Source organism: Epinephelus fuscoguttatus, linkage group LG10 (assembly GCF_011397635.1).
Source record: "Epinephelus fuscoguttatus linkage group LG10, E.fuscoguttatus.final_Chr_v1".
Lineage (NCBI taxonomy): Eukaryota > Metazoa > Chordata > Actinopteri > Perciformes > Serranidae > Epinephelus > Epinephelus fuscoguttatus.
The window spans coordinates 33,838,534-33,855,967 of NC_064761.1; the positions used below are offsets into that span (position 1 = coordinate 33,838,534).

A 17,434-nucleotide genomic window follows, 5' to 3' on the forward strand; every position below is an offset into this window, starting at 1 on the left:
AAAAGACAGTTGTTTTGCCTTTGGATTTTGTGAATTATAATAAAGCTGAATTTTGCAATATTACTTTTGTTAAATGTTGCTGTGGATTCTGGCTTCATGAGAAGAGGAAAAGTCTGCTAGCTCTTAGTCTAATTTATGCAGTGTCAAATGGCATAGGCTTGTGCTAATAGTGTTAGCATGTTGTCTTTGTTGGGAAACGTGACTAGTTAAAGGCAGTTGTTTGTGAATAAACGAATGAATGTCTGTGAGTTATAACAGAGTCAGATTTTGTACTTTTGTGTAATGATGTCACTGGTAAGCAATGTTAATGTGTGTTTTATGTGCTAATTGAATTTTCAAATTTTACAGCACATCACAGAAGCTCAACACAGTGGCATTGAAACCCAAATGCCAGTTAGCATTTTGGAGGTGTAATAGCAGAGCGAGGCTATGACGCAGGCTTTGGGTAGAGCCTATATATACAACTATAAATTAGCCTTAGATGTTCACACTTCCATTTTGTAATGCAGGCTTCCTACTGCAAAAAAATCAAAGTCTCAAGCCCAAACTGAGCTCATCCAGATCAGATGACACTATTATAACATCATTTTTTAGTTTGTTTTCTACTTTCAAAGCTCTCTAGAGCCACTGAAGCCGTGCAATTGTTTTTTAAAGCTTAGCAGCGCTGCTTGTGACGAGTAAAGTTAGCTACAAAGTCATCAGTGATTTGCCAGTGCTGCCCTAAAACTTTGGATCAGCCCTCCCTTTGATGTCTGATCATCTGAACTGGACTTAAAACTAATTTTCTGCAGTGCTGGATGTGTGTGGCTCTCTTCCTATCCCCGCTGTGTTATTCTATTCTCTTTTTATATTTTATTTTTCCACCCCATCATGAGTCAGACAGACAGACGGTAATACATGGATATACAGCGACACACTAAACCAACACAAATGTCATCTCATTCTGACTCCTCCGGCGGGGTCTCTACCTCCTGCATCAAATTCAGCCTTTAATATCAGCCAGCCCAAAGCGGGGCACCAGCTATGAAGCTGTCATGCTGTTTTATCCAAACAGACTCTTCTGCCCCAAATGCTGTCTGCCTGCAAAGCCCCTGTAATCCAGCCCTGAAACTTGCCAACTTCCCAGAGTCACAGATTCACATCACCTCTCCCCTCACTTTCATTACGTCGCCTTTATTCTCTGTGTTTTTGAGCATCTCTTTCTAGCCCCACATCTTTCCTCACTCCTCGGACTTTCTTCTGCCTCCCCACCCATCTCCATTCACTTCTTCTCCTCTCCACTCCCATGACCCCTTGCCAACGCCCCAGGGATTTGCTCAGTTGTTGTGATGGCAGAGGATTGTGGGATACTAGCTGCAGTTTTAATGATTTTGCCCCTGGGCCCAGATCAGCCAGAGAAATACAGTTACCATTTTTCAACGGAATAAGAACTCTCACCCCTGCGACGCCTCTGCGAAATATGTGTGTGCATATGTTGTGAATTTGCATGTGAGTGTGTGTATGTGCACAAACACTCAGACTTTTCATTTTGCATCTAAGAGATGCCGCCTGACTGGCTGCATTGTTTTGGTCACTTTTGCACATATTAAAATGAATTAGCATACAGTTTTTGTAGCTACTAGCGAGACAGCTTGTGCATCAATGTGGGCAGTATTGTTGTTGAAGATGGAAGCTCATCTGAGTGAATGCTTTCCTCCCTCTAATCTCCAAGTCTCTCTTTCTCTTTCTACCTTCCACCGCACTCTCCCTCGCTATTGCAGAACTGCAGCACGTCCTGCAAACACATTGCAATTAGCATCATGCGCTTCAGTGCATCCCAAACCGCTCACTGATGAAGTTCAATCAATTCGCTTTAATTATAACTTTCTCAGAAACACCTCTAATCTCTCCAAAAGTTTGATCTCTCTGGGGTTTGTTCGGTGAAATGCTGTGGCAGGTAGTTTAAAAAGTAACCGTTTGGAAAGTGCTATGAGCGTGTGTGTGTGCACCGAGCCTGACTCGCCCCCTGTCTTTCTTTCTCCCCATTTCTCTCATTCTAGACATTGATGACTGCCAGTCTAATCCATGCCAGAATGGAGGAACGTGCATCGATGAGATCAACTCCTTTGTGTGTCTTTGTCTGCCCAGCTACGGGGGAGCTACTTGTGAGAAAGGTAACAATGTGGATGAAAACTCTGCTCTCCCATTTTACTCAACAATGGGGTGTGTGTTTTGTGGAAGCAGAGAGCGAAAAAAGAGGAAGAGGAAGACTGGGAGAAGTAAATTGACGGAGGATGGTGGAAATGATTGAGAGTCGTAGGAGGAGATGGCAAAAATGGATAAAGGAGGAAGACAAGGCAGAGAGGGATGAGACAAAGAATGTGGAGAAGCAAGGTGATGTGACAGTGGAGGTAGCACGATGAAGATAAAGAGGGGGAAGGGAGGGGAGATGAGTGTGAGGAGGTGGCACAGGAGAGCAAGATGATGCTCGAATGTGGAGACAGAGGTGCAGAGCAAACAACAAGGTTGAGGAAGATGGAGTTAATGAGGGTGTGTAAATGGAGACGGTGGCGGCGGTGGAAGTGGGAGGAAGAGGATGTGAATGTAGACAAAGAGGTGGAGGAGGAGGGAGAGGGAAGCCCTTTGGAATAATGTATCAGGTTTATACAGGACACCTGCGTCCAGCTGGTTCCTTTCTCTCATTACAGGAATTCCCCCGTGACAAGGGGGTTGCAAAGGAGGCTGTTCACAAACTGTATGTTACATGAAAACATGGCTGGCATGTTGGTGCAAAACAACGCTGAGGAAAACCAACGGCTGTTGTATCTGTTAGAGTTTGATCATTTGAATTTTGCACATTTTGATAGATAAAAATCCTGATTTTTTTTTTTTTTGTTAAAAGGAGTTGACAAAGGAGGAGACATTGTTATACTGACAGTTGGGATAATACTTCTAGAAAAACAAATTGAAGAAATGAGGAAGAAATGCACATGAGCTGCTAGTTTGTGCCAGATTATCTGATGAAATGATTAAGCTACAATGATAAATTCCCTGATATAAACATATACAATAAGTAGGGCTGCCCCCTAATGGTCAACGTGATGTTAGTCAACCAGAAAGGCCATTAGTCGGCAAAATGTCATTGGTCGCTTAGTCGCAAAAAACAAAGAAAAAAACAACAACTATAAAGCAAACATGAAACTCTATGAGGAGCTGTGCCTTGTCAAAATAGATCAAAACCTATATGACTGGACCATGTGGGAAGTTAATTTGAAAGGACAGACACAGGAAGTGGCCACGCTCAGCAGTCAGACAGGAGTCATGTTACAAACCAATCACAGCCAACAGATATCTTTCCCTTCTTCTGTAAATATTCAGTCTGATAAATACGGAAAAGTTGATCATGTTAGTGCAGGGCTACCCAGAGCTTTACATCTATCCCACGGACGAAACTGTAGGCCTACACACTTACAAACAGCACCTGGAAGAAGATCAGCTCTGCACTCAGGATTTCAGGTAAATAGACTATGTTATGGTGCTTGTTAACATTTCTTAGCAACCTGCCGCCACACTCTTGAAAGCTGCCACAAAAAAGGCACAAGCGTAGCACCCAGCGTCCAACTTTGCATTTTCCATTTGGTTAAAGACGTGGCATGTGTATGGCCTCTAATTTCCAGGGCTGGTACCTGCAGTTGTTCCACAGGCTAGTTAATAACATGTCGGGCAGGAAATCCAAAGTGTGGGATCATTTTGAGAAGGTGAAGGACGAACCCAAGGTGATATGTAAACTCATCTTCATTGGTCGACTACAGACATGACGTATCATCTGAAACATGGAAGTAGCTACATGCCCATTAGCTCACAGCGTCATTGACAGGCGGCTCGCTCAGTGTGTGACATGCACTTGTAGATAAAATATAGGCCTATATTAATGAAGGGTCATTAGTACGGTTTTGTGTTTCTCTGTAATGTAGCACAGTGTTAACAATGTTACTGATACTATTCTTTCTCACGCCTTCAACTCAAACCATTGTGTTGCCCTGCCCAAAATATATAACTTAATAATTAAATTATTTTCGGAAACATACAGCGACTAGTCGACAAATGGCGCTAAATGACGACTATTGGTCGACTTGTGTACAGGGATACAATGGGAATTAAATACATGTGTGAGTTTAGAGTGTCCTCTCTGACTAACAATGCAATTACTGAATAATGCAAACCTTACATCTCTCAAACACAAGATTTAAAATAGCGCAATTAAAAATTAAAGGATGAAAGCAAAGAAAGATAGTTGGAAAGATAAAGAGAGTGTGAAATTTTGGGTGGAGAAGATATTTTTAGGAGATGAGTGAGAGAAATGGACCTGCACTTGTATAGAGCCTTTGTAGTCATCCGACCACTCAAAGCACATTTTACACTACATATCACATTCACCCATTCACACACACATTCACACACTGGTGGCCAAGGCTGCCATACAAGATGCCACCTGCTGCTCAGTTTTTGACACACTCACACACACTGATGGAACAGCCATTGAGAGCAATTCGGGGTTCAGTTTCTTGCTCAAGGACACTTGAGGAGACAGCAGGCTAGAGGAGCTGCTGATCTTCCGATTGGTGGACGACCCGCACTACCTCTGAGCCACAGCTGCCCTGAACAAGGGAAAGGAGGAGGGAACTGCTCTAAATTACATAAAACCAGTCAGGTTCCACTGGTCCAGTGTGACCTTTGACCTTAACTCTCAGAAGATCTGTCTTTTTATGTGTGTGTGCGTCTGGCTTCCAGTGTCGTGCTCTGCTTTTTACAGGTCTGATGTGGGACTCTTAGGGCAGAGCGATCGATGAAGGAGGGGGAGTAGAGAGTGAAGCCAGAGAGAAGCAGCAGACTAAAGCAGGATATTTTTAATGCAGTAGACACTACAATAGGTTTGGCAGGCTCTATCAGATCTTTGCACTTCGCTTTGTGCGTGCCGGTTTGTTGGCTGAACTACAGTAGTTTGGCACAAACCAGCACTCACTGACTTTATCTGTCACTTTTCAGCTGGAGGTGACTCGTGGAGAAGTGTGTGTCCTTTTCTCATCCGTTTCATCACCTTTGTTTACATCTCTGTGCTAGCATCTGTTACTAAACTTTCTAACCAAGCTTGGGTTATTCCAAGAACGGCAAAGTGATGACCCACCCAGCTCTCTCTGATTGGCTAGAACACATTGCCTTTGTTGCTTGGGTTGGTTTGGTTGAGGTAAGGGGAGGGAGATTTATGAGGGTAAGAACATCAGGTAAAGTAATCAGAAGCAGAGCAAGGGCCGAGACCCATGCCATGAGGTCAGGTGCTGGGTGCTGCTCTTCTGGATACTCTGTGCCAGGGAAGGTTGCACCGAATATTACTAAGCAACCATAACCAGCACTGTATCATAGCCTACTTAACCAACACATTCTCACTCCGACCTCGTTACATTTTGACGTTTGGTCATGGACTTTACACACTGAGATATGACATGCAAGGTACCCTGGGTGCGTTGGTTGTTGACATTCTGGGACGCCATGTCAACTTCTACCTGTTACTTGCATTGACTGTTTTCCAAATACACTTGAAATGTAAAGTTTGTATAGAGTCTCTTTCAAAATATATGCACTACGTCGGTACAATGCCGCGAGTTCTTTACCTTCAACAACAAGCGCACGTGGTCACGTATCCAACACCTACCTCCCAGGTTAAAGTCGGTGGTTGTTGGATCCATCCAACACCCCTCTCACCCGCCCTGCTTGGATTTACGCCTCCTCAACTCACATTGTTGTCCAGCCCCATTTCACCCTGATGCTGCTGGTCGGTGTTACACAATAACAGCAATCAGCCGCGGATCATGCCGACATGAATAGATGGCTTTTTATATCAGTGTCTAACACTGGAAGTCGATGCCCAAGCACCGGTATTTGATGACTTCAGATCAAGACCAGGTTGACTTAAGAAGACGTTATGTGTGTTATGTCTATTACTAACATGACACACTTTAAAACTCACCAGACCAACCAACTACCTCCACAACGCGGTCCCAAGCCTCATTCTTTGTATTTTGGTCTCTGTAACCAAACAGCGACACATTATAAAGGACTGAGTGGGCGCGAACGCAAGTTATAAACTTGTCGATATCCATTGTCGGAACAGGTGTGCTGTAGGAACTAAAGTTACATGGCTTGTTCTCTGGGACCCGCTTCATCGAAGCACGTCAGCATTCCGATTGGTTGCCGCCTAACATCAGAGCTTACTACCATAAAGTTAAATGAGTTTTAACTCCCCTCTAGAGCTGCTCTGGTTGCTTTGGTTGCCCAAGACGCGTGACTGACAACCAGGTCACCCAAGTCACTGGGCTCTCAATGAAAATGAATGACTTCTGCCGTTTTGGAAGCTCTGGTCGCTGTTGGTGTGAACGTACAGTTAAAATGTTTAACTTCTCCATATTTATCTCATAATGAGGGATGAAAGGAAAGATAACTGGCAGCTGTGATTGGTTGTTTCAAGTCACATGACATGCAGTGCATGTTCCTGCGTTCCAAAAATCTAACTTTCTCCGGGCGCAGCTGTCAAGCCCTGAAAAACAGCCGGTTGGAAACGTTTGCATGCTGCAACCGTCTTGCTCTCACTTTTAAGTGCACCTTCTGCGTGTCTATGTTGAAAACACTACATCTGAGGGTGCAAAAAATGCTGCATGTGATCAGACCTTAAGGCAGAGTGAGCAGGTCATGCCTTCACCATCCTGGGGAAAAACATGCTCGGGGGTCTGGACCTTATAAAATATTGGTAGATAAACATGAGGATTAACAAGAGGATTAAGTGGATAGAAAAGAGGGAAAGTCCGACAACTTTACTGAAGTGCAGTACTAAAACGTTTGAGTGCCTCTTTAGTCTTTTTATACTCGTTAACTCTTAGCAGCCTTTTTTGATGTTTCACCACAGCAGAAGCAACTCTGGTATCGGCTTTTTGGTATTTCCCTGTGGTCATGGCTGCCTGTTTAATATTCATGCCCCTCCTGTGGTGTGGATCATACATAAACAAGAAAATGAAAAAGCCACAGAGACTGTACAGTGTATGAATTTGAATGTAGTGCTGTTTTCAACTGTGTTTTCAGGCAGTTTTAACCTTACCTGAAATGTACAACCTCTTTAAATCAGGGCAGATCATCAATGTGTGAGGAGTAGAGACACTTGATCAATCACATCTCACAAGTTTTGATCATACCAGCCTTCAGTTTTGCATGTACACCCTATTAATGGTGCTTTTTTTCTCCCTCCATCTCAAACATACACTCATCTCCAGAGCATGCCTCTCATTTAACATGCACTGGAGCCGTGCGTACGTTTCCTCCCCTGCTGCGTTCCCGCCTTAACGCCTGATTGGGAGCAGCAGGTCCAATCGTGTAAATCTAAAGTCTCTGTTTTCCTGTTGCTTTTATCTCTCGCCGCTCCGCGCTTGCAGAAATATAGGATTCAGCTGTGAAAAGTACAATTCGCAACAGGCGTCGCTCTGCCATTTCGGCGTGATCTCAGTTTGATATCCGGGGGTTGGGGGGGGGGGGCAAAACGGCGACACGGACGCTGGAAATGAACTCATTCGTTCCGCCGAGGCTTCCATCCATTTAAATGTCATCCAATTGGTCCCTGTCTCACTAAAACGGTCCGGTTCTCTCCGTCTCATTTGCCGTGTGTTCTTGACTGTGCGTGTGTGCATGTCCAGGTGTATGCTTCATGAGCTAACAGCATCGGATGCTGGGTAGATCTGGTTCGCTGCTGGCTCCCTCTGGCCTGTTACCATGGTGATCCCATCTGAGAGTCAATAATTGTAAGCTGACAGGGCTGAAGTCCTCAAGCAGATGCACAGAGAGAAAGAGAGAGAGGAGGAAATGGTTTGTTGTGCAGTTTTTACAATCGTATTAACGTTTGTTTTGGTGTTGACGAGGAAGTTGGTTTAGAGCAGGTTTTTGTCTGCAACACTTTGAAACTCAGGGGCTTTAAAAGTTGATGATATTCTTCTGTCACTTTTCAGCATTTTTCATATTATTTTACTGCAGTTGTTCCTGTGCGAAACACCTGAATCCCTCCTCCTGCAGTTAGTTTTCAGCAGTTTTGTATCAGTAATGAATGGATATTTGGTAAAAAGAAGAGGCAGTTGTGATTAGAGTAACAGAGACATCAGTCAGTTGTTTCTCTCTCCTCTCATCCCGGCACTGATTGTTGAGCCCGTCCTGCAGTTTTTTTGGCTCGCTGCCTAATCAGTGGAGGCAGAAACCGAATCTCTCTCAGCCCGACTGCAGTGAAAAGTGACGGAGGAAGCATTAGCCGGTTTCTTCTCATCAGCTCCTTTTCCTCCAGTCTGTCTTTATATACATCGTTCACTCTGGGATTCACTTCCCTCCGTCTTTCTAGGGAGGAAAAACGACATAATGTGCAAGTGTAAGAGTGTGGATTTGTTACTTTGCTATTCCACTACTGTAGACACCTCTGTTTCATGTTGCCTTCTCTTTTTTTTCTCCTTCTTTTCTCTCCCTACCTTTCTGCTGTCACTCCCTGCACTCCTTGCATCTTTTTGTGCCTCTCATCTCCGGTGCACCGCAGGACGTTTTGTCACTCCCTGTGAGTGTGTTTGTGTGTATATCTCTTTGTGTCGCTGTTTGAATGCATCTGTGTGTGTGTGTGTGTGTGTGTGTGTGTGTGTGTGTGTGTGTGAGATGCTCTAGCATTTCTTGAAGCTGTGAAGTTAGAGATCTTTCAGCTAACAGACCTTCACACAGCCACACATTCGCATATGTTCCTACTTGTGAGGACTCTCATTGACATAATGCATTCTTCATCCTTAGCCATCACGACTACACGCCCAACCCCAACCTTTAAACTAGGTCTTATCCCTCACGCAGCCCTTTGAAGATGTGAGGAGCTGCCAAAATTTCCCCACGTTCCCAAAGATTCTTCACTGCTCAGGGTCTTAAAGTCACATTTGTCCCCACAAAAATAGACATACAAAAGCACAAACAAACATCCCCATTTGCTCTGCTTCTTTTCTACGTCGGTGGCTCACTGATACATTATTTGCCACACATACAAACAAACAAAACCCACTCTACCTACCCTTGTACCCTTCCAATTATCAAAAGATTTTTTTCCCTGTCTGTTTATTCAGCAGCAGCTCAGACGCCAGTCGAACACTTCCCACTCCGAGCGGTAAACTACAGTGTTGTGCAATAACTCGTAGTTACAACACAACCCGCTAAATAAAACAATAATCCTCTCCCTCTGTTTCCTAACAGCGCTAATAATCTACAAATTGGAAACAGGAAGCTTGCATTAAAAGGACTGTGTAGCTAATTAATCCCATGGTGTCTGGCTGCTGCTTGGTTGTCTGTGAGAAATGTGTTTGCATTCACCCTAAACTTCCAGAGCTTCCTCCGTCTTCTCCTCCACCGCTTCTGCTTCCATACGTCAGCATTAATATTTATTCATTTTTTCTTGACTTTTGGGAGAAAAGTGCTACATTCCCCAGTAGGCTGCACAGCTGTTACTGGCAAGTGTGACTGGCGACAGGTTGAGCATGCAGAAGGAAAGACACAGGCGAGCATGCCGATGAGTTTAGCCGAGCAGTGTGCTGGTGGAGTTTGCAGCCTTCAGGAAGTGCAGACCATTATACACCACAACTATCCATTGAAACCAATATAAATCCCAAATAAGTCACAGTGTTCCAGGCAGGACGGCTCACTCATTCCACTGGCAGGAGATACTGCTGGCATACACACACATAATACACACGCATGCTCAGATGCACAGTAGTCATTTGACAAGAAAACAAAAACTAGACAGCGTTACAGGAAACCTAAAGAAAAGTGGAGCACAACTTCCCCCCAAAGAGGACGGCGGGTGAATCTGGGGCAGACAGATAGGAAGACTTTTGAGCACGTTGACGCCAACAGCAACACCAGTGCTGCAGATTGGAAGCAGGCAGCAGACAATGTGGTGTAGTCTACACACTGAGACTAATGAGGAGGAGAGCAGACTGAGCTGACTAACAGCGGTGGGAAATGCTTCAGAAAAGCTCCAGATGCAGTCACTGCGTCTTTGTGCAATTTTTGTCTGACCTCGTATTCTACCTTTTCTTTCACGTATGCATGTGCTTACACGGAAGGTTGTTTACTTGTAATTTAGAGTCAGTAATTGTAGATGAATGATTGAATGATGTTTGCTCTGAATTGCACATTACCGAAATTGGGGGCATTTTGAGTGTCCTCTGATTTTTGGAATTACTTCCACACTGGAGTATTCATGGTTTAAGTCCCGATGCTAACATCCCGTGTAGGGAGGTCACGAAATGCAGGTATTGATGATAACCGTGATACTTAAACATGAAATATTGATATCATGTTAATTATACATGCATGATAATACTGTATAAATAATCCTGCTCCTCTTAAACAATTTCCATTTCTTTCTTTTCTTGCGTTGATTCCCTCCCCCAATGCCACCTGGTTGCTTTATCACTAGTAGCCAGTGAGTTGTAATCTCTCTTTTTGTATGATTTTTCATCATAGTTATGTTCACACACTCTCTCCACCTCGCGACACTCGTATCTTGAGTGTAATTTATTTCCAACAAGAGACAAAATGCACTATAAACAAGGTTAAATTTGACTGATAGCACTATTTTTATCTTAAATTTTCTATAGTTATCTCGATAATATCCTTATTGTGAACTCTTTTGGCCACAATCATCGTGTGGTGAAAATCTGATATCGTGCCAGCCCCAGATAAGTGCTTATGCACATTGTAGAGTATCTGTTACATAGGGCATGCCTGACTTTGCAGGAGAATAGAGTTTGCATCCCCTTACTGTCCATCACTTAACATTTATTTTTTACTAACCGTAACCACAAAATTTAGCCAACCTTACCCAAGTGTTTTACGTACGGTAGCATATTAGGGCAATTGTAATTAAAGAATAAATTTGAAAAAATAAATACAAAGCCAGGGGACTCAGAAGAGCGAGAATTTACAAGATTCAATTTGTATATTTGCACAATAAAAACAATACAAAGAAACAATAAAAAGATATTCTCTGAGATTAAATTTATAGATTTAGAAAAAAACTCACAAATTTTATGATAAAGTTGTTTAACATTTTTGGATGTTATGGGATCAAATTTTTATTTTGTTTCTTTGCAAATTATGAATAATAAATCATATGTACATAGCCCCATCTCATCCATATGTGTCTATATGTTTTACAATGTTTGCGGTTGTTGAAATTCCAGAAAGTAAAATTGACCTATTATCTCACCCTTCCCTCTCCTCCCCACCTCGGCTGGCTTAGGATGACCTGTGATGGTGACAATAAAAATAAAAATAAATAAATGAACACAGAAATAAGTAAGACAAAAAAATGAATAACTACAAAAAATAAAATAAAAAAAATGAATTATTAAAATTTGTATTAAAAGTTATAAATTTGTAAGAAAAACTCTGAGATTAGGGTCACAAATTGACTAGACCCAAAACACAAAGCTTTAGTGGTATAATGTTGGTGTTGGTGTAATGTAAAGAGCACTGCTGTTGATTGATTTGCAGAATTGACCAGTTTTAACAGTCTGCTGGTAGCGTTTAGTTTCAAGTAGTGTTGTCATAAATATTGATTTATCCATACATATCAATTCTGAATATTTGAAATGGTTTCAGTGCTCATTTTCTGCGGTATCTATATTCCGGTACCAGCTATGCTGTCTCACTCTCTCTTATCGTTAATGTTTGCTACAGTCATTCTGCTGCTCTTCGCTGCAAACCAAGAAAAAGACAGCTGTATTTTTCAGTGAACATTTTAAATTGTATACCCTCAATGTCAGTTTTTTTCCTGTGGTGTTAAAATGGTGTTAAGTAGTAATAATTTACAGGTATTTCATCAAAGTTAGAAATCCAGTATCATGGAAACACTAGTTTCAAGTGGGAAGACATTGGGTCAACAGGGAGCTCAAATACAGAACAAAAAACAAAGTTAGAGTGTCAGTATCACACTTTTTATAAATATTTCATTTCAGTTAACTGTGCATTTTTACTCGTCATATGAATACTCCAACCATATGTATGCCTCTGTCATCTGTGGCACTCTTGTTCGAAGTAGAAGTTTCTACTGATGTGGGGTCAGACCAGGTTTTGACCATCATCAGTGTCAGTCTCTCCGTCCTTATCATGCCATGTCTTCTGAGCCAGAGATGTCCACTCTTGAAATCCCATTGGTCAATTAGATACGTCACTCAAGGCTTATCTCCTCTCCACACTCTTGTTAAGCCACAGTACACTGAGCACTTTGGCTGAACTTGTGATCTACAAGCTTCTGTTTGATGTCTGATAGTCCCTGCGTCTTTGTTTGTTTGCTTTTTGCTTTTTTATACCATTGTTCTTGGCGTGGGTGGTTTAGTGACTCAGCATCGGCTTTCAGAGTTGACAGAGAGGCTGAGAAGAGAGGCGTTTGAGTTCACCGACTTCACTGTGATGCCTCTCTGCTCTGTCCCTGACTGCTGCCGCTGCCTAAACTGGCCACTCAGCAGAACGCTTGGCTCAAAATTAATTTTTGTGCATCCTCCGGGTCTTTAGAAGCTATTAATGCTAATGAAGATTCATGCGTTCTAATAACATGTCGAGAGGGACACGTGCCAAGACTGAGAAGAGAGGGACCTGGAGCTTCTTGGTTTAGCTCGCTCATAACTGTCTCCAGAAGAGAATAAACACAGACAGAAACTCAGGTGCAAACATAAAAATATCCCTGAAGTTCTGCCTGAGCCTGGCACAGGCTATTCAAATGGAAGAACAGCAAGGCATCACTCTCACTCCATATGCTATTGTGTTCAACACTTGCCAAATCTCCCTCCTAACAGGAAAGCTGGAGAGATGAGGGGGTAATTTATTCTCATTCAAAGTGCTTAATTAGACAATGTTCCTGAAGCAACTGTCATTCTCTTCTGCTGAGTGGAAGGAAGTTCAGGCAGAAAAGAAAGAAGCAGTGAAGAAAAGAGGGAGAGGAAGCATCAGAGCAGGTGTTACAATAGATGAAAAGAGAAGAAGAGATGGAGGAAGAGAGGAGAGTCTGTGTTCCTTTGCTGTGCATTAATGAACGTTTCTGATGGAGCGGTGTAAAACACTACTTTGAGCTGTGCTAGAGGTTTAGCACGCTTCTGTACTTCCTCTTTCTGATATTCCCCCGAAAATTGTCAAAGCGCTCTGATTGCAGAGTTACGAGGCCTGGCTTGTACTATCACACTTCCTTTTGTCTTTCATTAACGGTCGTCCTGCAGTTTTTCCAACACAGGAAGTTTTCCAGCAAATTCTTAGAAACTTAGGAACTTAACCTGCGTTTCAGTCACAGGAATCATGCTTCAGTTTTGGTTCCTTCCTACTAAGGTGCCTGCTCATGTGTGGTATTATATGACTCTGCATTTATTCGGACTTGCAACCGTGGCTGCATGTCGCAAGTATCAGAATTATGTTTGAAAAAAGTTGTGAAATGAATGAACTAATGCCCGTTGCAAGCTGGCAGTACAACACACTGTGATCCCAGATCATCATTTACCTCTTCATGGCCCTCAGTGTGTGGTTCCAAGGCCGAAGGCACCCTTTGGAGACTCAGTGAGATGTATTCTTTCGCATCTGTATGTGATGCACAGCTGTCTTCTGGCTGAAATGAGTTGTAACATGTGGCTGATGTTTTCAACGGGTTGTTGTTAGGTTTAGGCAACAAACTGCTTGGTAAGGGTTAGACAAAATTCATGTTTGAAGTAAATACATCACATGACTGATGTAAGTACGTGACAGATGGATAGAAGTTACTTAACCTTACGTTAAAACAGCACTGACCTATGGTTTCACACAGGACACTGAACAGCCATCTCCTGGATGAAAGTTTGTCTGACCCATCCACCACATCTCCCTCCCATCCTAGTCAAACTCTCTCGCTCTTGGCCGTAGTGATGCTAGATGAAACTGCTGTGACATCAACTTCAACGAGACACTTGTTGATCCTTTTAGTGGCAACCAAACAGAGGAACGTCTGCACTCTGTCAATTGTACAACATAGTAGATGGCATAAAACCCAGTTCAGGCCAAAGTTTCACGATGAGACAATACCATTTTAGAACTTTTTTACCAGCCAGTCAGCTTGTAGCAAAGTCAGCTGGTCAAGTCCACCTATGAGCAGATGGCGTGTTCACTTGCTGTGGAGTTCTCTGACCATAGCCCTCCGTCCCTGCCAAGCCTGAGTTTGCCTCATTTATATCCCCACTACTGCTGACCTCCATCCTCACACTGTGTTGGTGTTGGACGGTGGGTCGGTGCTGCTGTTCTCTGTATGTGCGTGTGTCACACACAGCCTACTTATTCACTGTTAATCAGTGCTTATCATTTAAATCATTGCAGCGTATTAACGAAGAATGCGGTCCATCTGAAGCTCTTATTGTTTTATGTTCCATTAATAGTAGAAATGCAAATGCAGATAGTACCTAGAGTATTACCAATTTTTAGAAATCACATTACTATAATGAGTAACTAAATAATAGGTTGCTGCCCATGCGAAACAGGTTCACTTGTATGTATGCTCTTTACATTAGCTGCACACAGATGAAGCATTTTCTGCCCACTCTTTTTTACAGTAAAACTGATGCAGATAATGGAAACATAAGCCATTTTCACACAGAGATCACGTTATAGGGTTGCTACTAAGTCCCTTCTGTATACCGCCTTCGCATTTTTACACATAATCAAACAACAATGGCATCATACCGCCCCAGTGTGTGATTTTAGACAGCATGCCAGCATCCTGGAAGCAAAAGAGGCATGACTGGTGTAACATTGGCCAGCATTGGCCTCTAGTGTGACATATAACATATGTGTTGGCCCACGCAGCACTTTTTAACAATAACAATGGCATATCATGGCAATAACAATCATTTACCGTCTGTGTAACATGGCAGCTTATCTTGTTCTTTGCTTGGGGGGTAAGGCGCCCCTGGACTTGATTGTTTTCCCAGTTTGCGGATATTTTTAGCTACTGTTTTTCTTTGAGTTAGCTGCTAACTACTATTAGCTTTTTTTAATATCTCCCAGCAGTAAGTCACACACATACGATGTCGTGAAAATGTCACGCCTGCCCTGTCCATGGTCTCGTCTTGCTGGCTGACTCTTTTACACAGACTGGATTCAGTGCTATTACTACCTCCACTGCCTGCTTAAATGTGAGACAACTCTGTCCCTCCTTTCTCCAGTCGTAGCCTTTATAAAGAACAGCAAAGTGGAATAATGGCTTCAGATTTCCACCAGGAACAGGCTGTGTGAAAGGGGCTATAGACTTAGATTTTGGGTATGACACAGGGGACACTTTTTGCCACATTTACCCCCACCTCCCCCCAGAAAAAAATCCGCAGAATAATGCTCAAAATTTACTTGGGGAGGACCCCAAACCCCCCTTTTCATACGTGTTTCCTCCATGTTGAAAGAAAACCTACACCCTTAAATGGAAACATGTGACTGTGACTGTGTGCTGTCATCACCTTACACTAATTACACACTGTGTCTGTTTGAATAAACTGGACTTTTCACCTGTTTACTGTAAAGGCCCGTGCTGCCCTCACTGTAACCTCGGCCTCCTCCATCAACATTAATCTGCAGAGACACGTCTATGGACTAATTATGCAGAATGAGCCTTCAGTCTGGCATCAGTCATTCATGTTGTGCTCTGTAGCTGTTTTACTGTAACATCCATTACTCCTAATTGTGAGAATCACACTATTAAGATGTTCCATTAATCAACACCGCACTCGTAACAGCCATTAATAATTTCACAGCCGCTCTCACATTCTCCTCACATTCTCACCTTTTGTCGCTGGCTATCAGCAGCTTCCTCCTCATCTCCCTCTCTCTCTCTGTGTCCCTGCGTCTCTCTCTCACTCCCTTACTTCCTCCCTCTCTGGACTGCTGTCATCTGCCCTCTTGCAAATGGCACACTGAGCTGTCAGCCTTCAAAGAGTCACACGGGGAGGAGGCATAATGGCAGCACACACATATGCAAACACACATTCCAACCGTTTCATCGTTCAGGGGATCTAAAAAAGCCGAGCAGTGGAAATATCACTTGGTGATGTGGATAAACGAGCCAATCAGTCAGCTGGAAGTGTATGGCCTTTTATTTCCTAACTGCCGTTCACTAAAGTCTGTGGGAATATTAATCGCTGAAACATACCCCCTGCCTTCCTCTCTCTGCCTGACAGAGGGAAAGCGGGAAAAAGAAGACGACTTGAGTAATGTCTAAATATTTGAAGAGGTTGATGTGATGTCAGGCTTTGAGCCTCACTGTCAGCGAGTGGGAGAAGAAATCAGCAGAGACTAGGTTGAAGATCTGAGGGGGAGAAAACATGCCTGTTTACTTTTCATCTCTGCTTTTCTTTCTCTCTGTCTCTCTGTTTCTGTGACTCTTTCACTTTCTTACTCTGTCTCTCTTCTCTGTCCTCCCACTCTGCATCTAACTGTGTTTGATGCTCTTAGTTTGTCTGTCTTTAATTTTTTGTCTTTGTTGGACACTGAATTTTTTTTTTATGTATGTATGTAAATCCCAAGTAGAAGTGACACCGAGCCTGCGTTTGTGTGTGTAGTTCGTACTCTCAGGTTTAAAGGCTGTAATGTAGCCAGTGCCTTACACCTGTACATTACAGACTGACCGCAGTTGATGTGTGATACAATGAAGGGGTGTATGTTTAATTTATAGAAGTGGGTTTTTGTGTACATGTCTATTTTTGTCAGTGTGACACCTACCCTGACTCTCCTGTCCCTGCTCCTGTAGATAATAACCCATCGTCCACCTTCATGAGCCAAACTGGACCCTCTCCCAATGCTAATACAATGCACCAGCTGCCATGTGGCAAACATTTTGCCCAGTTAGCTTCCAGGTCTGATGACGCATTGAAGTTAGCAGTCAGCAGAGAAAATGACAGCAGCAGTGACTGATCGTTGGTCCCATGGGACCAGAGATAACAGTAGTAATGTCGTTCTACCTAATGCTAATTTACTGCTCGCTGTTCAGAGGCACATGGTCTGTGCTGCAGGGACAAGTGTGGCTTCAAAACGCTGACTCTAATGCAGCCAGTTTCCTGTGAGACTGTGGGAAGGTTCCAATACGAGATTAAACCTTTCCATAGATGTCCAGTTTGTTGATTGAACACTGGTAGATTTTTAGAGAATTGCTTAAATCTTAATCAAGGTCTCGGAGATCCTGAAACTTATTTCTATGTATTGGACAGAGAGAAACAACCTGCACTGGTCACCAGTCCATTAGTGTTTCAACACTAACACCATATTTCTATATTGTCTGCAAATATTAAAAAATTCAGACAGCCATACAAGTTGTTGACCACAGTAACACAAGCTGGCTCACAAGCAC

General features: G+C 43.0%; 1 protein-coding gene and 1 long non-coding RNA gene across 3 annotated transcripts in view; one reads left to right on the plus strand and one right to left on the minus strand.

The window, feature by feature from the left end:
- The window catches only part of ncanb (neurocan b), a 268,070-nt gene that overhangs the window by 213,549 nt on the left and 37,087 nt on the right, over positions 1 to 17,434 (plus strand). For both annotated transcript variants that reach the window (XM_049588829.1, XM_049588830.1), the window contains one exon: positions 2,040 to 2,153. In XM_049588829.1, the coding sequence (XP_049444786.1) occupies positions 2,040 to 2,153 (114 nt within the window). The remainder of the gene's footprint in view (positions 1 to 2,039; positions 2,154 to 17,434) is intronic.
- LOC125896356 (uncharacterized) overlaps positions 1 to 17,434 on the minus strand; it is a 179,240-nt gene that overhangs the window by 124,588 nt on the left and 37,218 nt on the right. The gene's annotated exons all lie outside the window — the stretch shown is intronic.